Here is a 22,759-nt window from a genome sequence, read left to right as displayed (position 1 = left end):
TGTTTCTGCAGCAAATCACAAGTGAACTGTAAAAGTGGATTGTCTATTTCTGGATGACCTTGTGCTTGTACAATAAAAATGATAAATATGAGTCTTTATGAACCCATACACTCACTGGACACTTTGCTAGTATGCAGTTGAACCCCCTTTGGCTTTCAGAACTGACTTCATTTTTCAACAAAGTGCTGGAACCATTCCTCAGACAATTTGGCCTATTTTGACATGATAGGATGACACAGTAGATTCAATCTCCCATACTACCATACTGGTCACTGGATATTTTCACTTTTCTGGACCATCCTTGGTAAACCCTAGAGATGGTTGTGTAGGAAAATCCCAGTAGATCAGTAGTTTCTGAAATGCCTAAATTACCTTTCTTTCTTCATTATGATGGTCATTTACAACTTCAGCAGGTCATCTTGGCGATCTATACATGCTTAAGTGCACAATGTTGCTGTCATGTGCTTGACTGATTGGATATATACATTAACAAGGAATTGAACAGGTGTACCTAATATATTGGTAAATCAATGTATAACGTCTTTTAGCATTTGCTACTTAACCCATTCCCAGTATAGGGGATGCCCCAAACTACCAAACCCAAGAATCCCTTTGTTCAGTCAAAGACTTAACTGATACAGATGAAACAACAAGATACTTTTAGCACAATTTATTTAATCAGAGAGAACCATGATGACAGTCATACGCATTCACCCGATATAACATTAACATCTAGCGTGAAATGCAGGGCCCTGATAAAACGTGAAACTGCATCAATGGAATCAAATAAAGGTTATCCAAGGCCACTTTAGAAGACATATATTTATTTTAAGCATCTAGCTCGCTACACATTTTATCTCATACACTTTCTAAAATACATCTTTCTGTCTTAAAAAAATAAACTTCAAATCTTATGAAATATAGCGTTCAAATCCCTCTCTAAGTACAGGCCTTATGAAAAATAAAAGTCAATCCATGCACATATGGCACTGTTATGTTTATATTTTACCATTTCTCACCACTTCAAACCAGCTACAGAAGTGTACATACAGACCCCCCCAAAAAACTATAATGCTGAAAATGAAGGCTTCCTCAAACTAAGTACTATTCATGAAAAAACATGATTTAAAAGAGTTCAGATTCAAATGCAATGACATACCATAAACACCACAACAAGGTGAATATAGTGTAATATCTTACTGACCAAACAGTGTATAACATTAACATAAATCAACAAGTCAAGGCAGAAATCAACACCAAAATCCCACGTTGAATAAATCTTTTTTTTAGATTGTCATTCAAACTCCAGAGAACGTGTTTCCTACCCTCAAACTGTTAGACACAGTGGGGTTTCTTGTAATTCACAGTAGTAAGACAAGAATAGATACGACTGAAAACAGGCAAATTATTCAAGTCTTTTAAGCCTTTTTAAAGTTTCATTTGTGCTTCCAGTCATCCACATGAAAACCCACAGCAACAGTGCCATGATATAATGACTGAATTTGGCATAGTTAGATTTTTTTTAGAGTCATCCATAATGTATCTCCTAATGACTATCAACATCTATTATTTGCAGGAAATTTATTATACCTATGCAAGCATGACAATAAGAGACCCATATAGTTTTATATGAACACTCACAGTCTGATAACGCTACATGAAATGAAGATGATCACTGATTATTGAGTGTTTCTGGGTGATAGGCCACAGTTTGGCTCATGGCTTCACAAACATGCTAGAGACGATGGAAAGGTTATAGACATTTTATGTGTGAATACTCACATACCCCAGAAATTGGTGTTTACTTGTACAAAGTATTGACAACCTCATCTGTATAAGGCAAAATAAATAAATAAAGCTGTTAACTGGGAGCCTCATCACCACTATCAACAACAGCTTAAAAGACTCTTTTTATGTTTGACTACATTTCTGTAATTGGTGCAGCTCTTGTCGACAGGTTTACTCTCGCTTTGTTCCAAAGATCTGGAGGAAAAAGGAGAAGATGTAGACGATATCCAGGTAGATGTTGAGAGTGGCGAAGATGTATTCTTCTGGACTCATGGTGTACCGCTTGTTCCCCATAAGGAGTTGGGTATCAAATGCCAAAAACTGCAACACATATTAATAATAATTTTAAAAAAAGCAAAAACAAATAACTCAACTTTTATATTGTTTGTAGGCACCTACTGCACGTGTTCTATTAAATGTGACTGGGCCTATTAGTAATAGCTCATCTCTTTATACGCTCACCATGGTAAACAGTATAGCCCCCAACACAGCATAGACACCATCCAGCCAGGGTACCTGAATGACACATATTCATTTATTAGTTGTGATTCCACTTACTAATTTACAATAAGCAATCAGCTGAAATACCATTATATTTTATTATATGTTCTCAATTTGGAGTTGAGTCTGTATTAGTTTGAAAACATGTACTCATTTGAGGGACTTTATTCATTTTTACTATTTTAAATACTGTAGATTTAAGCAAAAGCAAAACAACAACCAGCCCTATTTGACTACTGTATTAAACTGCTAAAACAAATAAAAAGAAATGTGTAGTTATTTATTGTTTTTTAAGACACAATGGTTAGGTAGTCTAAAAATACGTCGAGAAGATTTTTTACTAGAGTCAAAGGATGTCTGAGAGTTAGCTATACTGCTGAAAATAGCAGGTATCTACCTCATGCAGAAGGGTGAGGAAATGTTAACAGTGTCATAACTCCTGTCAAAGCAAAAGGTGCTTTAAAGAATAAAAAATGTGAAACTATTTTTTCTTTATTAACCACCGAATTCCACATGTTTGTAATCTCTTCAGTAGACTACTGTTCTACATGACAGAAAATAATAACAACTGAAAAAACCTTAAATGAGAAGTTGTGTCCAAATTTGTGTCTGGTGTCTTAAATCCCGGCTGTTCTGGTACAATCAGCTAACTCGTGTTTACCTGACAGAAAAATTATGCGATTATTGGATTAGTTTGATCACACTTACATATTGGAAAGGGAGGACAAGGGCCAGCACCAAGCCAGAGATGAACATCACCATGCAGAAGACAAAAAGCACACCTTGGTATGAGGTCACATCAAACTGCAAAGAAGAAAGCACATCAAACCAGACATATGTAAGTCAACATGTAGGAAAAGGTGATTCAGGGAAGTTAGATTCACAAGTGCACAGAAAGAAGAGCATTTCGGTTTTCTCACCTTGGTTTGAAAGCTAAAGACTGTGACCAGGAGACAGACTGCTGCTGTAATGCCCAGAGACATCACCACTGACTTGGTGTTATAAAAGCTGTTAAAACAGCAAACGTGTAAAATGTTATGCAATTGTTACCACAGGGTGGGGGGTTCAGGATACTTTTTTTTAGGTGGCCTAAAAAGCACTGGCACAGATCGGATTATTCTGCTAAAATAAATAAAGTATGCTAACTTTAAACTGACATGCTGTAAAGAAAATACACTGCTGGCTATAATTATTTGAATATAAAATCCATTAAGAAGACAATCTAAAGAAGGCATGCAAAATATACCTGGACAACATCCCTGTCATGTAGGAGAGCGAGAGAGTCTGTAACATAGGACAGTCAGTCGGAAAATATAGGCATTATATGCAAATAACAGCATAACAAATAACATCACCTTAAAAAAAACTCTATATATTTATTGTTAGATTTCCAGAGTTAACTTGCAAGTCAGCTTTTAAATGCACAAAATAATGAGTTATATCTTACTGCTATAAAAAAAAGTTCAGAGAATCCCATCCATGTGTAAGCAAGGTCATATTTATTAAAAAGATAACACACATCAGCGATATACTTACGAAGATGACAAGCAGAATCAGGTTCCATGGAAACTGTCTCCTGTAGGGGTAAACAAAGACCAGTGTTTCAATATTTGATGTGATGTGAACTGTTTCCATATGATGTGCATTTCCTTTTTGATAACTTCTGCCTCACCTTGGTGCAGAGCAGCAAGACAAGGTCAGATAAGTGACAAAGAAAACAGCGCTGCAAAACAACAAGAATATTGTTTGATATGTCTTTAGACAGAAGAGACACCAACACAAAATAAGTGTACACTTCTGAGGGATGGTGTTACTTACTAAGAGGCCCAGTACCACCCAGGATTAGTCTGAATGTAGTCCTTCACAGGGTCACTGTAAGAGAGTGGCTCAGGTAAGTGTGCTACCATTCGAGGCTTATACAATTCAACATGAGAGGATACTGGAAAAAAAAATCTGCTTTCATCAGACGCTCACCAGAATGTGAACAGAGCCACGATCGCGAGAGTAACCAAGAGCTGGATCATCAAGATGCTGTACACCTTAAAAAAGAAAGAAAGTATTTGTTCTATGTACTGGCCTATAAAGTATATAAAAGCACTTGATCAACACATTATCAGTGATGCGCTGCATTCACAGTCACAGTGTTATCATCAGTAAGCATTTTAGGTAATTAAGCTTTTTCATACCTTTCGGATGAAGACCCTCCTGATGTTGCGATCATCCCAGTTGAATTCTGTCAGCATCTCAACATCGTTGTAGCAAGGAGCACTGACGCCTAAAGGGATCATCACAATATTTGCTTATGTAATCCCATCACTACCACATGAATTTAACAGATGGCAAATATTTAAGAGTATATGTAAGATGAAGACTCTTTAAGATGACTTGAGGGATAAAAAGCAGCCATACCTGCAGTAGCTTCCTCATAGCTCGGAGGTGCAGGCGCCACCAAGGCCTCTCCACTGGAAGAGCCGTTGGTGGTCTTGTTTGCAAGTGCCAGCTGGTTGGATACAAGATGAACACTTTGTTATCTTCAACTTAACACTTCTATTTCAACGAATAGCAAACCATTTTTTTTCTGACTATCTCCTATGTTTGGCCTCTTTATTTAATATTAAATCTTGAGTGCAAATGGTTCCATATCTGGAATCACATATGACTGGGGTAAAGGGGTTTTAATTTGTAGCTTTTAATGTCAACAAAATACATATTGATATGAAAGTGAGGACTTGTAGATTTTTGATAGGTGTTGTACTATACCAGGATGAACTGCGCCAAAGATTTGGAGTAATGACTAAAGAAATGTATAATAATAACAAAAACATAAATATTGTTTATAAAAATAGTAAACAGCTATTATCAACAGCTTATATAAGTGTAAAATGTTCACTTTCCCATTAAAGTTTAATTTGGTGCTTTAAATTTAAATGAAACCTCAGCTCATAGTACCGATGATCTAACCCTCAGCTCAAATAGCAGCTGCTCTTAATAATTGACACTTCACCGGACACGTCAGGCTGCCTTGTCACAATTTCAGTGGGGTACGTCAAGTTTTAACCCATTTTTAGTTTTAATAACTGTAATTATAACGAATTACAAAAGGTTTTGATTGACAGGTTTATGCGCATGAAGCCTTCAGCTGTCAAGATCTATATTTAAAGATAAGAAACACCCACGGGGATCATTCGTATCTATATCGTTAGTCTGGAAAACATAACAGACAGGCGATGTTAAAGAAATAAGATGCACAGTGTTAAGCTTAAAACAATAATAATCCAGAATCCTCAATGACTGATGTAACCGCCTGGATGTAACCATGCAGCCAGGTCTACACAAATAAAGGTTGTCATGGTGATGTGACGCATTTGCTAAAGTATCACTTACACAAAATGTGAAAAATACTTTGAATATGAAAAGAAAAAAATTAATTAAGTAGATTAACTTCTCACTAATGAGAAACCCCGTGCGCTCGAGTCCTGCAGAAAATGTGACGGTGCATCGCGCAAAATTAGTTATTCAAGTAATTCTATGATTACTGAAAATGACGAAAGCCAGTTTCATCTACAGGTCCGCATTGCCATTACGCACCTGATAATAATGGGACTAAATGGATTGGGTAGGCACTCACATTAACTGTTAGGAAAATATTCACAGTAAATGAATTAAAAAATATTGATTTCGACGTCTCAATGAAGTCCTAACTGAATAACGACATTAAAGCTCATACCTTGCCCTGCGTCATGATGCCTGTGTGTTGTCCAGCAGTAGGTAGCCCCGGTGCGTATTCCAAACACACAATAGCGCGGTGGGGTCTTCTTTATTGGGATATTTCTCGGAGTCTGGCGAGACTAAGACTGACAGCTGTGAGAAAGGACTGGGACTGATGTGGTCTTCTCGCCTCTTTAGACTGAATACCCAACCTCTGACGATACAGTGATGTAATCCAAAAACAACGCTCAGACTCGAGCAGACACCCCCCTCCCTCACCCACCCAGGGATGTTCTAGCAGCATCCAGATGAAGTTGCACCATAGAGAAACGCTGGGACTGTACCACAGCACCGGGGAAAATAGGGAGTACGGATCTCTGCATGATGCGTTATGAGGACAGAAGTCCAGACGAATCTGGAAATATGGTCTGCAGCAGAACCAGGACAGCGGGGGTTTGCAGGGTACAGTGACATTTTCAGATTTTCAACACCAGTTAAGATTTTCCTTTCTTCTTCTTGCATCTGAATGCTGTCAAACATGCTTTTAGTCAACATCTGACAATGACATTCAAATCACACCATCAGTATTTTTAACAGCTAAAACGATTCTGACTGAATCTGAATTGAGATTTTTTAATGAAGAAAACTCAAATCAAAGCGGTTTCTCAAAAACATCAAAATAGACATGTTATATAATTTGTAATAATGATTTGTAAACTCCTGTTGAATAAATGTTATAAAAACAACCATATGCCACAAAATAGAACTCCCTCCCAATATAATTTAACATATTACAAACACTTTTATTTAAAAGTGTAACACAAAGAGCCATATAAAGAACATCAAAACAGAGCATTTTGCAGATGACACAGGAAAGACATTCAAAGTAAAGCTGCTGCTGCTTGCCTGGTTTAAAGGACACCCCGCCCGCCCCAAAAAATCAAAACAGATCCTGCTCAACATACAGGAACCAATGCACTGCAGAAGAAATAAAAGAAATATAGTAGACACTAACATTCATTTGCTAGTCTACTTACTAGCCATCACCTAATTTCAAATATCCATTCAGGTCTCTTAAGTAAAATCTTTTCAGATTTGTCTTTAAGCATTAGGTGAAGGCTCAGCATCACCAAATCTTCTTGGGATTCTGGCAGGTGAAATCCCTACAGACAGAAACACTTCATCTGGAATAATTAGTGGACTGATACAAAAAGTATCAGCCAAGTTTTCAACAGTTTCATTGACAAATGTTCCCAAAGACATTAACAAAAGTCTGTAACCAATAAACAATAAGGAATCAACATGACATAAAATGTTAAACATTTTTACCAAAACACCCCACAATTTCATTCAACTCTGCTTTTGGCAAAATGTGCACCTAAAAGTAGTCTGGTTGAATATGATGTCTCTAGGTTCAGTTAGACAAAACTGAGATAAAACATTTTAAACCAGACAAGCAAAAGTGGACATGTGGCTGATCGACTTGTTACATTTCCCATTCTGCTCTGTTTCCCTCCAGTCTCAGATCTGTGTCATTTCTACCCAGGGTGAAAAGACTGACCACAGCCATCAGAGCTGCCAGCATCATGACGGCACAGCCTCCAAACATGTGTCTGGTGCCCCCACCACCCTCCCCTCCACCTGTTCCTGATACCTCCCCGTGGAGGGCCAGCAGCCCTAAGCAGGCCAGCAGGTGCAGCGGCAACCGGAACCAGGCCAGCACACCGGCCCGCTTCTCCTCTGGGATCACCCTGCCCTGAAGAAAGCTGAAGGCAGGGAAATAGAGACCACAGGCCAGCTCCAGGAGCAGGAAGGCCAGAAAGGATTCATGAGGTCTAGGTTGTCCTGGGGCAGTGGAAAAGGTTAGCATAAAGAAAGAGAAGAAGGCCATCAGCACAGCAAGGCAGAGTACGTGCCCAGGCTGTAGACGGTATTGGGTTGAGGTGGCTAGGCGGTATAGCGAGGACCCAACCATGCTGGCAGCCATCAGGCAAGAGAAGACTATTCCTAAAGGAGGCCCATGAGGGTCCAGTACTGGGGTCCACAGAAAAACAAAAATGTAGAGGACACTTTCAAACAGAGCCTGGACTCCCCCCAAGAGCATGACTCTCCTGTCTGACAGTAGGCAGCGCAGCCCCTCGTGGCAGCTGCGTGAGAACCGTGCTTTTGCAGACAAATGGGTCACACCTCCATTTGGAGTGCCAGTGAGCAGAGTCTGTTTGTCTACTTCAGGAACCCCTTGAGCCTCTTCTTTGCCCCAGTCAGTCAGGACTACCCAGCCACAGCAAGCCAGACAGGGGACTGCCAGGAGAAAGGGGGCTACTGGCCCAAGGTGGAGCCACTCAGCCAGTAAGTTAGCCACCAGCCCTGCACCCACTGCGAGTCCGTGGTTCCAGGTAGCAGCTTTGGTGAAGGTGCTGGGGATCCACTCCTTGGGAAAATCATGGACATCAACATGTCGGTGCACGTACCAGGCTTCAAATGTGGTTGCTAGCAGGGATGTGGACAGTCCCCCCAAGATGCGGCCCACAATCAAAACAAAGTAGTCTCTGGAAAGCTTGGTGAGACAGCAAGCAGAGTATGACAAGCAGAACAGAAGACAGGTCTGCCTGCGGCCCAAAGCCTGAGGGAGCCAGCCTGCAAAAGGAGCAAAGAGAACACAAGAGGCCAGACCACATACATACAAAATGGCTATTTGGGATTCCAGGAAGCTGTAGTGGAGGTAAAGTTTGTAGAGATAAGGACCCTGGAGCCAGTCTGCCCACAAAGCCAGAAGGTATGCCCTGAGGAATATTGTCTGGAAGCCACGGAAAGCTGGGTTGGCTACAGCTGTAGGGGTGGACTGAGGTGGGGTGACGCGGCGTGCCGTAAGCTCGAGGCCAACGCACAGGGCAAGCAGGAAAACTATGGCAAGATACGCTGTCACCAACATGCTGTCATGAAATGCTCCCACTGGAGGTCAAAGCTGAGGTCTCGGGGGATTTGCAGCACTTTTCTTTCTGTTTCTCAGCGCCTGCGGACAGACAAAGTGGCCAAAATATTACAGACAGACGAGTGTTCATGAGTCAGGAACTCGGCATCGTCATTCTTGCTTAACTTGGAAAAACCCAAAACATTTTGACAACAACAACAGGTCCAGGTAGATATGGCACCGTAACTTCAATCTTACCTACGTCAATGATTAAACCGCTAACTTACGACAGTTAAGTCGCTCAAAACAAGCAGATAATTATCAGCAAACAGATGTACCTGCATGCTATTGTTGTTTAGCTAAGGCTAGCCTGTGAGCTAACCTGCCACTAATATGAACAGCTCGTGCTGGCTTCCCCCCGTTTGCTCTATTCTATCATTTTTATGTGACAGAGCTTACCGTAACGTTTAACAGTGGTCCCATATTATTATTATTACTGAGGCTAAAACGATGACGGCATGTGAAGCGATTAAGTGACAGCAAATGATACGTGGAAGTGAGCACTCGCTAGCACACCATCCGCTTCCGGGATCCGCTGTACATTATTCTACCAGAAGGTGGCACCCTTACTTCACTTTGTTGGGGAGAAGGTTGTGCTTCTAGACATCTTGTATTGCAAATTTATAATCTATCTTTTCCATTGCAATTGACAGTCTACATAGGTACTATAAAGTTGCTTACAGCTAATGTAATAATAGCCTAATTTATTAATGCAGTCTGCTAGCAATAAATTATCTAACGTTCACATAATTGCACAATGTATAAACTTGGTTAACACACTCACAGCATACTGCCAGTGTACAGTGTTGCACAACTACGGGCCTAATTACTCAACATAGCCTATGTTTCTTTTCTAAACTGATATTTCCCACACAAATGTTTACAAAAAAGACACAGAGGCAGAATAATACATAATTCCAACTTTATATCATTGTATCATTTCTATTTAGGAAGAAAAATGTACAAAATGTACAAGATGTGCTCAATCAGCCATAATCAAACAAGCAAACAGTGAGATGACCAATCAAATTAGATCTCTCACCCAAAGAAAATATTTCTTGTGTTTGTATGACAAACATTGGGGCCAGAGGAAGGGTGCATGTGGAGTGAATGCTGGTGATTTCAGGGATTATGCTGGTTTGTTACATCATCTAATATAGCAGGAGGAGTGTCTAAGCTGTTTGAGAATCCCTACTACACATTCTCCTGAGCAAAGCTCCCTTGGCATAGCCAGATCCCCACCAAATACAGGAAGGTCATTACATTCTTCTTCATTACACCAAACTCATATGTCTGATCCATCATATCAGTTCAATAATCGATACATCAACATTGGGTAACATAATATTTACAGCAACAAAAAATAAACACAGGAACTACAAAACCCCATGTGCACTCCATCGGTCTAGATGTGATACGGTACAGTGACAGACATTATGTTTTTGTGAAATAATATTATAATCGTGCTGTCTTATCACGATGACACATTTAAATTCAAGGTGAGCCAAATGTTTTCTGGAAGGTTAGTCAAAACTTAGAAAGAGACTGCATCCTGTCATGTGCAGGTTAAAGCAGGGATCCCATTCCAGTACTGATGCAGATGGCATGTTTGTAAAACAGTGACACACAAGTGCCTTAACATTTCAGGTATCACTATGTATTATATACAGATTCCCTTTTTCTTAAACACAAACTGACACATGGTCAATCATTACCAGTGGTCCCTAAGTAAAAAAAATTTCATATACAACATCCATCATTTAGCGGCTGCTTAGTGATGGTCTGTTAATACTGTATGACTTGCGGAATAAACAGAAGTGAACTGGCTTTTATTCTTAAGTATACAGGATATAATGAGCAAGTGCACAAATGATTTTTTCTTTTTCCAGAACGGTGCTAGTAACTCTACACAATGATTTAATCTTTTTCTTTTTAACTGAACAATGTCTCTCAAGTGGTGTGGAGGTTTATGCGTGTACATGAGTTTGTTTTTATTGTATTGTATTTTTTCCTCTCAAAACATTGCATGACGATCAACAGCAATTCAAAATATGTATGTAGCCCTCATTTATCCTTTTCAAAACAACACTCATCAATTGCACAATTCCTTGTTCCTCAATATTGAAGGAAGTCCTGCCCTTGGAAGATAATATCTGTATGTGTGTATGTACTGTGTATTTTTCTGTGTGAAATAGTCTTTTTCCTGTGCAGTCTGTGAAAGAGGGGACTTCTTAAGGATCAATGCGAAAGGCCAACAGTTTGTCAGAGTGCAGGTTGTTGAGGGTGCGGAGGTCTGGAAGGCGCAGAAGCAGCTTGGAGAAGAGGGTGGTATCATCTGGACGACGGCGAGTGATCAGTGAACGCAGGGCGCGGATAAGGCCCTCCTGTAGCTGCTCCACGGCCCTCGTGTCCGAAATGCCGGAACGGTCTGAGGAACACAGAGCATACCGGTGTGAGTGATTTGAAACAGTTAGCACGTTGTGGATTCATTATCGAACTGTCACTGCGGTGCAGCATTTGTAACTGTTGTTCTCTAACCTGCAGAGACCAGCACCACGGCCATGAAGAGAGCCATTTCATCAGGCTCTAGTCCCAGAGAACTCAACTTCTCACTGAATTCAAACATTGCATCCAGCAGAGAGCCCATGCCCAAGGCACGCAAAGTGGGCAGCGGGTAAGTTTGGCCATTCAGGAATGTCACTGTATGCTCCCCAGCATTGAACAAGGTGCAGAACCTCACCATCAGAACCTTAACACGCAAGAAATGGTGAAAAAAGACGAAAACAAAAAGATAAACGTGAGACAAATGCTTTAGCCAAAAACACATCTGGACACATTATGATGCATTTATCATTACCAAAATGTATAACTGAAAATGTATGTCATTACCTGGAAGGTGCCTGATTTTAGCAGCATGACCTGGTCCTGTTGGCTAAGCTCCTGAAATCCTGGGATGCCTTTAGCAAATTCTACAACCTCCTTGACAGCAGGGGTGAAACACTGAGAGAAAGACTCCCATATCTCCTGACTTGTGCGTTCTGCCCCTGACACAGGGCACGCGTTGAGAGGACAGGCCTTTGAAAAGACAAAAAACATCAAGTCATAAATAGCTTGTCGAATAATGAATCATACAGCAGTCCTAATTCAGCGAGCGTCTTGTACTTACCAGCACTTTAGCTCCTGGAGCTAACTTCCATGGGCAGGAGGGCTGATTTTGGGTACTGCCTGCAATGCGGAAACTGTCATGATTGGCAGAGCTTCCCCTTTGAGGTATTGTAGCATTTGACTTGTTGTGATTCTGATTTGATGACACTAAATAGGTATACCGATTGCTGTCCATATTGTTAAATGCAGGTTGGTTGTGATTAGAGGAGACTGGGCATACACTGGCGGGGGTAACTGGGCAAGACTGATAACTCTGAGCTGAGGAGGGGTGAGATGAAACTTGAGGAAAATTGCCATCCTGAGAAAAGGGAGATGTGTTGTTGTTGTTGTTGGAGATGATGTTGCCTGACTTGGATGCTCGCTCCTGGTTGCTGCTGTTGCTGGTGAAGATGTCACGATAGGCTCTGGAAATGGCTCCAATGGCCTCTTTTGAGGTACCGTCGTCTGTGCTGGTGGGATTTTCCCTCACTGAAGGGGAGTCCATGTCCATGGCAGCCGACTCATTTAGGCTGTTCATGTAGCTCTGCATCTCATCCAGAAGTCGCTGCTTCTCTCTCTTAGGGATACGGCCAAAACGCACCGCTAAGGAAGATACAAGCAGAAGAGAAAAGGTTAGGTTCCTGTCACCGACAGCACGGGCAATCCCAGTAAATGTTTGTTTTGTGCTTTTCATTTCTCCGTTCTTGTCTTTTTCTAAATAAATGGTAATCCTTTTTCTTATTTGATCAAATACAATAATCCAAATCAGCAGCTCAACAACAACGAAAGTTACAAATGAATTCATAGATTTATTCATTTTTATCAAGAGATAAAAACTCGCAGCTTAACATGCTTAAACTGTTTACAGTGATTTCAAGGTGAATCACACAAGTGGGGAGATGAAAATTTCCTTTTCTTCATCCATACCCCCCCCCCCCCCCCCCACCCCCCTTCTCACAGTAACCATCAGCTGGAGAGGCTATTTATAGACCCCCTGCTGCCATCTGCCTCATCCTCTCCTCTATCCACCACTATCGTCTTCCTCTACTGCTCCCTCCCTCCATTTGTAAGTAGGGCAGTGGGGCAACATCGGCATGATGTCACTGGCACTGAGATCGTGAGAAGGAGAAGTATGAGAGTGGTGGGCTTGAAGAGTTGAGGAGACAGAAGTGAGAGCATGAAGAAGACTGACACGAGGGATGGCGATGCTGGAAAATGACTGTGTGTGCGTGGCGCTCCTGTTGTGCAGTCATACTGTCAAACTGTGAGGACTTGCCTCCCTTTTGGGGACAAAAGTACTCATCATGTAAATCATATAATTATAAGGTCAAGATTTGACTAAGGTGAAGGGAGGATTAAGGTCTGAACCGAGCAAGTTGTGGTTATTGTATTCTCTATTCTGGGTAGTGCATGTCACCAGGAAGCGAATGCAAGTGAAGAAGTGTGTGTTAGATAAAAATGGTACATCTTCAAAGACTTGAAAGTAGAGCACACGCGATTTCTTTTATAAAGCATATAAGTGGTATAGTGGTGTATACATATATGTATTTATATATATATCAGTTGCATACTGCATACAACCACAATTTAGAATAAAAAACAGAATGACAATAACTGTGCAAAACTGAGTGATCAAGAGTAGTTGTAGTAGTAGTTTGCAGGATATACTAAAGAAGCTTTTGTAATCTGCAGAGTAACTTGATGAGGATGTGGCCAATAACGTAACATGAGCTTAATCCCTGTCATCATGGTTTAAAAAGAAGCAAATGCACACTACTGAGCTGCATATGCAAATTATGTTGAAAGGCATTTTAAAATCTAACCAGAAGGAAGAAACCTAAAGAAACTTTCCTGTATTCTGTCTGATTACGGGAAGAAAAGTGTGCCACCATGCCAACGGACTTCAATATTTGCCTATATTGCAGCGCCAGAGTCACACAGCTGCCTGGTGTGAAATCAGGGTGTACTATTTATTGTGGGCTGCAGTCAGTTGCCTGCGGTTTTCCTGTTTTCGTAATGCTTGAAACTGAGCAAAAAGGGGTTTCTAGGTTGTGGTCCTTAACGCATTCAAAAATCTCCCGTAAGAGGGTCAACCTGAATGTTCTCTCATTTGGATGCATTTTGCCACCGTCTTTTTTTTCTTTTCTTTGCTGTGCACCAAAAGTGTCAAGCACATGCAGAAATAACACTAACCTCTTTACTAGATTAGGCAATGCAGAGTACTGGAGGGTGGAGATAAGCAGAAACCATACTGAGAGGAAGAAAACAGGCAAACTACACCAAGTAGGTCATGATGTATGAGTACACTATAGGGCTGATTCTGTATTGTTTTTCTAGGTCAGCCCAACTGTTTTCTTAATTTGTGGTGATAGGTGATCAATCACTGTTCAGCTTTCAGAGCCAGAATGAGGTGAAAGGAGTGTTACGCCTGAAAAATTCTGTCATAACGATGGTTTCTGCATCCCTTGCTTAATTGTTGCCCTGTCCCTTATTAATTGCAGTAAGATGTTCTATGGGCATACACAAGGTAATCACGTTGACCCTGTTCCAATTTCCTAAAATAATTCCTGTGTTTGCTGCAGTTTTCCCGATGATAGATAGCTTTAGGGACTTCAAGGTTCCTCTACTCATAAATCACTGTCTGAGGGAGAGATGTAAGGGGAGCTGAGGGAACATAGTGGGTACATATAAGGGGGAGGGGCTGCACTGAACAAGAGCATAGAGGTAGGTGTTGGTGGATGCTGCAAAGGGCAGCAGAAAGACACTTAGTAACTTAAAAAGAGTGATACAAAGCCAGATGGTACTTACAGGCAGTGCAGTGACAAAGTAGGAGGGCAAGACAGGTGCAAGTCTTCCTACAAACTGAGTGACTGAGCTACTGGCATGATGACCTCAAAAGTCTTCCTGCATTACATTTTTCACTCAGACCTACATATCAGTACTGCACCACTTTCTGTGTGCCCATTTCCCTGCTGCTTTGGCTAATCAGAGCACTGTGGTATTCTGGCAGAAGAGCGAGAGGAGAAATTTCAGTAAAATAAAATAAAAATATGTCAGGATGTCTCACCATCTCTTGACATGCCGACAGAGAGGCATTTCTTGAAACGGCAGTGCTGGCACCGGTTCCGATTCATCCGCATGATCAGACATTTCTCATTCTTCACGCACATCTTGTAGTTGATGTTTTGCTGGATGCTGCGTCGGAAAAACCCCTGACACAAACAGACATGTTTACATATATACCATGTGAAACCAGGGCACAAAAAAATCAACACATATATGAAATATTCCACAGTTTTTTCACATTTCTTTCTGATTATTGCCTTACCTTGCATCCCTCGCATGCATGCACTCCATAGTGGAAACCAGATGCAATGTCGCCACAGACTTTGCAAAGCAAGACCATTCCACCTGTCTCTGAGGAAGGAAAGTGAACTGTGAGATAAGCTGCAAAAACACACACATACGTATATGAAGGAATAAATATTTATGCATATCGATAGTTAGGAAAACTTACTGGTGAAAGTTCCCGGGAATCCGCATGGCCTTTTCCCCGCAATGGGGTGTGCATAGGAATGCTGTGGAGTAGCTGCTGGTGTTGAGGGGCCACTATAGACCTCTGGGAATTGGAACACCAGTTTGGAGGATGGAGTGTTGCACCCAGCTGCCCTTTGTTTCAATGCCCCAATCTCCGTGAAGGTAACCTCCTCTGGAGATGAGGGCTGGGAGTGTGAAGAAGGTGATTGTGTCTGGTATCCACTGGAAGGGCTGCCAGGGCTGGGACTGGCACTGCCAGAGGAGCCAGCATACAGGATTACTCCTCCTGAAGAGAAAGAATGGAGATGTTCACATAAAAAGACTTTAAAAAAAAATATAGCCTTGTTTAAATTTGGCTGGATTAGATGATTTATAAATTTAAAAAAAAAAATCTGGCTACCCATAATTGCTTAGAAAACCTGCAGGGCTACTTTATAGATGTGGATGTGTTGTGATGTAATGTTGCACAATCTGTGGACAGCGGCTCTGAGTATCTGCAGCGACGTCGCTGCACGCTGAGTGTAATAGGCGTAATGGTGCGCTCAAGAGGATAAAGTGGGCGCTAAAAAGACTGCCGATGGCACAGCAACGAATCAGAGAGACGTACACTAGAAGAATCACTTAAAAATAATTCTTGCGTCATGCAGTCTTAAAGCACCTGTAAATATTAGCGGATTCTTTTTTGTCATTCAACTGTGGCTGTTTCCGAACTTTCGTTTCTCTCTCGCTCTCTCACTTCTAGTCAGGCGTTGTGGATGAGCGGAGACACGACCTCACGTGTCTGCGGGGTCTGCTGCCTCCTCCGCTCCAATAATAGCCTCGCTCCCCTGGCACCGTGCCCAGCGCCAGCTAACAGCACGACACCTGACCGCCGCCTCACATGCGTGGACTCCTGACACGGTTACTGGCCGAACCAAATCCGCAGTCTCGTGTTGAAATCTAACACAATTTGAAGTCAGATCTGTGTTTATAAACATACGCTGAATGGGACAGCCCCCAACCGCCGCCACCCTCACTCACTGAGCGTGAGGTAGCAGCGAGCCTCTGCTACTGTCGTTCCACAGTAGAAGAATGTGAGTCACGTTTTTGTTTTCTGTTTTGTTTTCTGTTTTTTTTTTTTTTTTGTGCAAAGGTAAAACCTCGATTTTGTGGTTTGGACTGCCGTAATAACAAGGCAGTGTGCAGCAGAGTCGACTAGAGACACATTCAAGATTACAAATTAGGCTCTGTACGCACTTATTTCAGTATTAAAAGCAGTCTAAAAAATATGTTTCCAACTTAAAACTCTTTTTTTTTTCAAACTTGCACATGCAGCTGAGAGTGGCACGCTGGTTTTCGCTGAATGTGCCTGGAGACCGATCCCTTTGCTGCGAACAGCATTTGTTTAGCGCAAATGTTTTGATAATCCTTCCACCAGCACGTGTTGGAGGATTTGTTGACTCATGCCAGAGTCATAGACAGATCCAGCAGACCAGACCTGAGCCTCACCTCCTTGTGAGCCTACACGCAGACAGTGAATGCCCAGCCCACGCCGACTCACTCCACCCAAACACATTGCATGTCCACCTGAAGACTCACATGTACAGTAGCCTTGTGTTTATGAATGACCCCCTCCCGAGCCACTGTACTGTGAACGCTGTTAATGAATAATCCGTTTCTGCTTTTGAATAGTGGTGCAGGAAGTGTCCAAGCAGGCTGTGAAGTGCTGCTGTAATTCATTTCTGTTCTACACATAGATTTTCGTTTAAAAGATAAAACTCTATCTTTCATCTTATGCAAATAGTCCATTAGGAGGGTTATTAAAGATCTGTAATACATACAGGAATGTATTGATCTACTGATTGCAAACACAGGTAATGCAACTCCTGCAAGGCTACATGCCATATTAAAGCACCTGAACCAAACTCCAGTTTTGTCTGATCCTGTGCCTTGCACAGGATTTCCCACGTACTCAGAGGATTTCCATGCACCTTGCTACAACGTGCACAAGATTCCCACAATTCAGGTCAACGCAGACAGCATCAATTGAGGACGCGGTCACTGCCCATCTTAAGTTTAGTGTACCCGTGCAAACGCTAATCTGCCTGGGACCAGAAAGCAGGCAGAGAAACGTGAGCACTGGATCCTCCACAGGCGGTCTCTCTCTCCCTTCTGTTTCCCTCTTTATCTCTTACTTTCACTGGCTGAAGTGGATAGAAGCACAGTTAAAGTGACTACAGTCATAATTTTTCCCCTGGGGGTAAAGTTTCTAAATATAGATCCCGACTTTCTGGGAAAATATTATTTTTTTTATTAGTATTATTCTAAAACAGAAAATATGCAGGTCTCTGCGGCCAATGAAATGAGTTTGTGCTATGCTGAACACAGGTTTCTACTTGGGTTGTTTGCAGAAGACTTTGTTACCTCGGGCTCGTGAAAGTAGGTCAATATCGCAGGAACTTGATAGAATTGTGTCTATGTGCCTCTAGCAGCTCTCTCGAAACTGGTGCCGCATCACACAGCAGCTCTGGCTCATGCAATTAAGAGGGCGAGCTGTATTAGAGTATCACAGTGGGTGGCTATGGCCTATTTTAGAGACCCCAAGAATATGATTCGTCGTGTAACATCCTGTCTTGTTTCAGTCTGTTCTGTGGTCTTGATAAAACGTCGGTTTCATTGCTATGCAAGCTTTCAGCATTTTAACAGTCACGTTCCACTCCAAACGCACGATGAATGCACGAGTGCCCTGAACCGATTCGTCGGGGACAGATGTTGCAGAATCAAAATCGACTCAGCTTTGTACCACACTGCAAGCTCGCACTGATTTAAATGAAAGGAGGGGGCGGTGTTCAGTAGAAGCAAGTGGTGCATGAGGCGGGGAAACGTGACCAGAGAGAAAAGAGTTAACGTGTGGAATTGCTGACCCACTGACCAAGCTCTGCCTCACCACCACCGCAGGCGGCATCGTCAACACAGAAGCGTCCGTGAGAGCGGGGTAGCGGCAGGAGGAGGGCCCGGATATCTCACGCGTCGCACGCGGCTCTGCAAGGGAAGCCACGTGAGGAGGGCTTTTTGACAGGCCGGGAAGATGTGAAGCGTGCGCTCCAGCCGGGAGCCAGAGCTTCTACAGTCCGCCAGAGGCTTATAATTAAAGAGCCAAATTAAATAGAGCAGCATGTTATGCGGCAGGGTGGTCTGACCGCGCACCAGCAGCAGCAGCAGCAGCACAGCCGGGCGGTGCAACTAAGTTTAAAACAGCAGGGCGAAAACTGTGTGTCAGTGTGTGACCAGACCAAAGTATCTCGGAGAAAATTCGCGTGAAGATAGAAACACGTTTAATTCAAAATCCATCTGTTTGTGATTAGTCATGCCCTGGGATGTTAAATGTAATTGTTTTCTTTTATTTGGCTGAGTCTTAATTTATAACCAGAGGACTGGTTCACTTGTAACTCAGGTCAGCTGCACCACTCAGCATCTTCCATTCTGAGTGGTGCAGCGATACAGGCTGCTGACAAGAAATTGGCCTATATTGTGATAGGGCTACTCATATTTTTGAGGACACAGGTGTCTTACTTTGGGATACACATTTTTTCCCGAGTTTGAAACGTCTTCTAGCCTATTTATATGGCCTATTTTCCCCCCATACTTCAAAAATAATGGGGTTGGATTACTATCTAGCAAATGTTTAAGCACTGAGGACATAATGTTGACAAAAACGGGGCTTTTTGTCTGAATGTTTGTGCCAGTTAGTCAGCCTTAGCACCAACGCACTCTTTTACAGCCAATGGCGAAAAATGGTTTGAATACTTTAATGATGCTGAAAATATTGCAGAAGATCTCCACCAGGGGTGTGCCAGAGGACGGTTTAGAGAGGAAACTAAAGTCCCTGAAGTTAAGCAGTGAAGGGCATAGAACTTCTTCTTTTTCTCCAATTTTGCTTACACCATCTGGTTATCATTTGACGGCTAAATGCGAGCAAACATTGTAGCTATGTACTATTATAGTGCTACAGAGCTGTCATTGCAGGTGTCATAAAACGTTTTCTGACTTCCACACCCTGGTCCAACTGCCTTTAAAAAAAAAAGAGCTGATGTGAATACTAATGTTGATAAATACTTTCCAATGCGTTCCCAACCATTTGTATGTTATTATATGCTCCAAATATTAGTTTTTACTGATTTATATTTCCCCAATAATTGGCCCTGTGTAACCTGTTCCAGCTGACTGTAGCCTACTCCCCTACATTATGTTTACTAGTATTACATAACAAGCCTGCTAAGCTATATATCGTGAATTTGGGTCTATTATTTGAGTTATAAGATCTTTTATGTATGAATAAATTATTGCATTAACCTTTGGGTGAATGCCTCCTTCACATGCAACAACTCACTCACTCAGTCTGTAACTCATTCTTCAACAGCCTTGGCAATTGGAGGCATGTGGTTATAATAATGTTTATAGCTTTGTTTAGATGACTGAACTCATAAATCTAATTATGTTTGGTCCCAATAACATTATTGAAATATTAAAGGTCAAGCCAATGTGGTTACCATTTGAAGTATTAAGGGCTACAAAATGAGGAAAAAGTGGGATGTCATTAAAGACATTTTATTTTATTAATTGAACAAATAAATAAGAAAAATATAAATAAACAGTTAAATAAAGATATAAAAACTTTTGGAAAAACCTTCTGCTTCACTGCTTCTGCCTCTTGGACAGACAAACAACAAAACTCAGCACCCCAATCTTTGTTTTTATCGGCTGAGTAATACTACAGCTAATATATGATTATTCATCTATTTACTCTGGCCCACTTTATCAGTGAAATCTCAAAGTCATAACACAGTTAGTGGGTTCGTTTCCAGTTCTATTGCACAGGGTGCGTCCATCACCTGTGCCAGAACGTGACCGTGGCTGTTGTAAATGATTCACCGTCAATTAGGAGAGGGAAGCAGAGAGCATGTGCACCCTTGACTGATCTCGAGAAAACGCTGCTTAATACCACTTAACGGATAAAGGTCCTTCCATTATCAGCCTTTATATTGTAGGCACTCCAGCAATGGCTTTGATAAAGGAAAACAGGCACGCCCCCTACGCCAAACAGTGTTTTTCTGCATGATATGACAGGGCTGCAGTTTAAATTCTGGCATGACAGATTATGATTACAGTGCCGGCCAACATACTGTAACTCCACGTGAGTTTGTTTTCGTGGGGAGAAACAGGAAGTGGCCAGCCTCCCTTCAGTCCCGAGCGGCTCACCTTCCCAGGCGTTGTTGCGCTCGGACATTTGAACGATGCACAGCAACGTCCTGGTAGCTTTGCATGAAGTTTTACTTTAAAATCGGGTTTTGTTTGACCTTTAAATTCACAGTCTTAATTAAAACCACTCAGCTCAGAAATGAGTAAAATACAAAACCCTCAAAATTAAAGTTCATCCACTCGTTGCTGCATGTAATGATAAAAAAAATCGCCACAAGTAAAAATGAATGAATAAATAAATAAATCAGTGGTTTGCACAATTATTAAAGCAGTGGGATATCGCATTTCTGTGATGTATTCATTTAAGCTCTGCTTCATTTCAATCAAAATCAGCTCTGTTTTACACTTAATAACACATTATGATCAAATCGAGCTGAATTGCTATCGTTTATTGATCGCTGGTACCAACATGAATGAATATCCATCAGTCGTTCAGTTCTAACTTTTGTCATAATCACCATTGCTAGACATTTGCAGCACGCCAAACATAAAATAGAATCTTACCACCGCCGGGGCTGTTATCCATTTCTCTCTTGTGGATGATTAAACCTCTGGATAAACTTGATAGCAGACCTCCGTGAATGTCACGTCACTAGACTGGAGCAAACGTCTTTTAAAGGCAGACGAGAAAGTCAAAAAAGAGTTTTGCGCAAAACACCTGCTCCATAGAGCGCAAAAATAGGAAGCACTGATTGGAAAGAGTCCAGTGCTGGTGAAGTTGTTTTTTCTTCTTCTGTAATCTGTAGGTGATTCAGTAGATGGCACCTCTTTTCTGTTAGATCTGAATTAGTCACACTGGTCTCCACCAATGATACCTGGATACCTTCTGCTCTCTGAGTACTGCACCTCTAGCTCTAGCGCGCGTGATGTTGCACGACCGAAGATTAAACTATTCTCACGAATTCCAGGAAAGTGGAGTCAGCATATCCTTGAACACACTGTCGGACTTGACACAAGCTGCACACCCACTGATACAAACACCCACATCAATCACGTTGCAGGTGAGTAGGAAATGTGACCGCCTTTTCCGTTCTCCCCAACTTGTGTTGTGGCTGTTTGTGTAGGATTTGGCTCACTCTTTGTATGTAGCGGAGTCCCGTCTCTCCCTCTCTCTCCTTCACGCTCTTGTGCGTTTTCATTGGCGGGGATCCGGGGCTGAGGGGAGTTTGATGCGCTTATTCGAGTGTGGTGTGTGTTCAGTAAAGCCACGCTACATGTGCGCGGTGCATGTGCCGGAGAGAGCGCTGCCCTACTGATACACATTTTATGCAAAATACAGAGCGTGTGGTGAGGAGGGATGGAGAGATTGGAGGATGGAGCACATGGACAAGAGGCGTGGCTCACCGTGACTGCTCTGACAAGCAGCGCCGCAAACGGATGGTAAACATCGAGACATGCCAAACATCATGCAAATGCCAAGTCCAAAGCGCATGTGCCAGGGGAAAATGTAGACGCGCGAGTGGACTTATGAACAACATGCTCATTGAGGAGACCACGTGCGAACACAAAGCATTTGTCAAAATTGGAATTTCAGCAAAATGTGGATCCTGTGCGCTTGTGATATATTCGCGTTTTGTTTTTTTTTGCCCGTGGCTTGCGTGTGAGGGTGAATTATTGCATCAATGCCTTATTATTGTTATTATTAATAGTTAAAATACGTTTCTAAATTGGTTGGGGACAACAAATTGTCGATAGTGCAGTCGTTGAACATTAGCTTTGAACAAGCAGGCGCGTATGGAGGTAACTTGTGGAAAGCGCCCCTCGGTGGCAATTCAAAGCATTAACGCTTAACAAGTGTTTCAGATCACAAGCACAAATGCACGTGACTCCCGGTGATTCCACTGTGTAGAAAACCAGCCGTTCTACTTTAAA

General features: G+C 41.9%; 3 protein-coding genes across 6 annotated transcripts; all 3 read right to left on the bottom strand.

Annotated features, from left to right (window-relative positions):
* Positions 1 to 1,877: 1,877 nt before the first annotated feature.
* On the bottom strand, positions 1,878 to 6,177 carry LOC146610260 (protein lifeguard 2-like). Its single transcript, XM_085344210.1, has 12 exons — positions 6,017 to 6,177; positions 4,699 to 4,789; positions 4,476 to 4,564; positions 4,264 to 4,328; positions 4,108 to 4,161; positions 3,962 to 4,012; positions 3,826 to 3,865; positions 3,536 to 3,573; positions 3,210 to 3,297; positions 2,998 to 3,093; positions 2,251 to 2,304; positions 1,878 to 2,109 (listed from the first exon to the last, which is right to left on the bottom strand). Exons 1-12 carry the CDS (start codon positions 6,029 to 6,031, stop codon positions 1,960 to 1,962), a joined length of 831 nt encoding a protein of 276 aa, XP_085200336.1. The 5' UTR covers positions 6,032 to 6,177; the 3' UTR covers positions 1,878 to 1,959.
* Positions 6,178 to 6,828: 651 nt separating this feature from the next.
* Positions 6,829 to 9,490, bottom strand: slc61a1 (solute carrier family 61 member 1). The gene is made up of 2 exons (XM_085344841.1): positions 9,368 to 9,490; positions 6,829 to 9,010 (listed from the first exon to the last, which is right to left on the bottom strand). Exon 2 carries the CDS (start codon positions 8,927 to 8,929, stop codon positions 7,484 to 7,486), a length of 1,446 nt encoding a protein of 481 aa, XP_085200967.1. The 5' UTR covers positions 8,930 to 9,010; positions 9,368 to 9,490; the 3' UTR covers positions 6,829 to 7,483.
* Positions 9,491 to 11,160: 1,670 nt separating this feature from the next.
* Positions 11,161 to 21,422, bottom strand: nr1d4a (nuclear receptor subfamily 1, group D, member 4a). Of its 4 annotated transcripts, none has more exons than XM_085344240.1 (9): positions 21,392 to 21,413; positions 17,258 to 17,260; positions 15,630 to 15,935; positions 15,441 to 15,529; positions 15,180 to 15,324; positions 12,135 to 12,715; positions 11,858 to 12,043; positions 11,507 to 11,717; positions 11,161 to 11,396 (listed from the first exon to the last, which is right to left on the bottom strand). In XM_085344240.1, exons 1-9 carry the CDS (start codon positions 21,411 to 21,413, stop codon positions 11,200 to 11,202), a joined length of 1,740 nt encoding a protein of 579 aa, XP_085200366.1. In that variant the 3' UTR covers positions 11,161 to 11,199. The 4 variants fall into 4 exon arrangements, with proteins under 4 accessions (XP_085200366.1, XP_085200365.1, XP_085200363.1 ...); XM_085344239.1 differs by lacking the exon at positions 17,258 to 17,260 and adding an exon at positions 16,519 to 16,524; XM_085344237.1 differs by lacking the exon at positions 17,258 to 17,260 and having other exon boundaries at positions 21,392 to 21,422.
* Positions 21,423 to 22,759: the final 1,337 nt, after the last annotated feature.

This window comes from Diplotaxodon limnothrissa, linkage group LG20 (assembly GCF_057381915.1).
Source record: "Diplotaxodon limnothrissa isolate DT_005_m linkage group LG20, D_limnothrissa_male_GT1.1, whole genome shotgun sequence".
Classification (NCBI taxonomy): Eukaryota; Metazoa; Chordata; class Actinopteri; order Cichliformes; family Cichlidae; genus Diplotaxodon; species Diplotaxodon limnothrissa.
Note: the sequence above shows the minus strand (reverse complement) of the source record. Positions and strands in the feature narration are given on the sequence as shown.

Excerpts from the sequence above, each read along its gene's own strand:
- LOC146610260 (XM_085344210.1), bottom strand. Across the intron at positions 4,329-4,475 it reads GGAGGGTCTTCATCCGAAAG|GTGTACAGCATCTTGATGAT; the intron begins GTATGAAAAAGC and ends TTCTTTTTTAAG. Across the intron at positions 3,094-3,209 it reads TCTTTAGCTTTCAAACCAAG|TTTGATGTGACCTCATACCA; the intron begins GTGAGAAAACCG and ends TCTTCTTTGCAG.
- slc61a1 (XM_085344841.1), bottom strand. The coding sequence starts at position 8,929 with ATGTTGGTGACAGCGTATCTTGCCATAGTTTTCCTGCTTGCCCTGTGC.
- nr1d4a (XM_085344239.1), bottom strand. The coding sequence starts at position 21,413 with ATGGATAACAGCCCCGGCGGTG. Across the intron at positions 15,325-15,440 it reads ATGCATGCGAGGGATGCAAG|GGGTTTTTCCGACGCAGCAT; the intron begins GTAAGGCAATAA and ends TGTTTGTGTCAG. Across the intron at positions 11,718-11,857 it reads TAAAATCAGGCACCTTCCAG|GTTCTGATGGTGAGGTTCTG; the intron begins GTAATGACATAC and ends TTGCGTGTTAAG.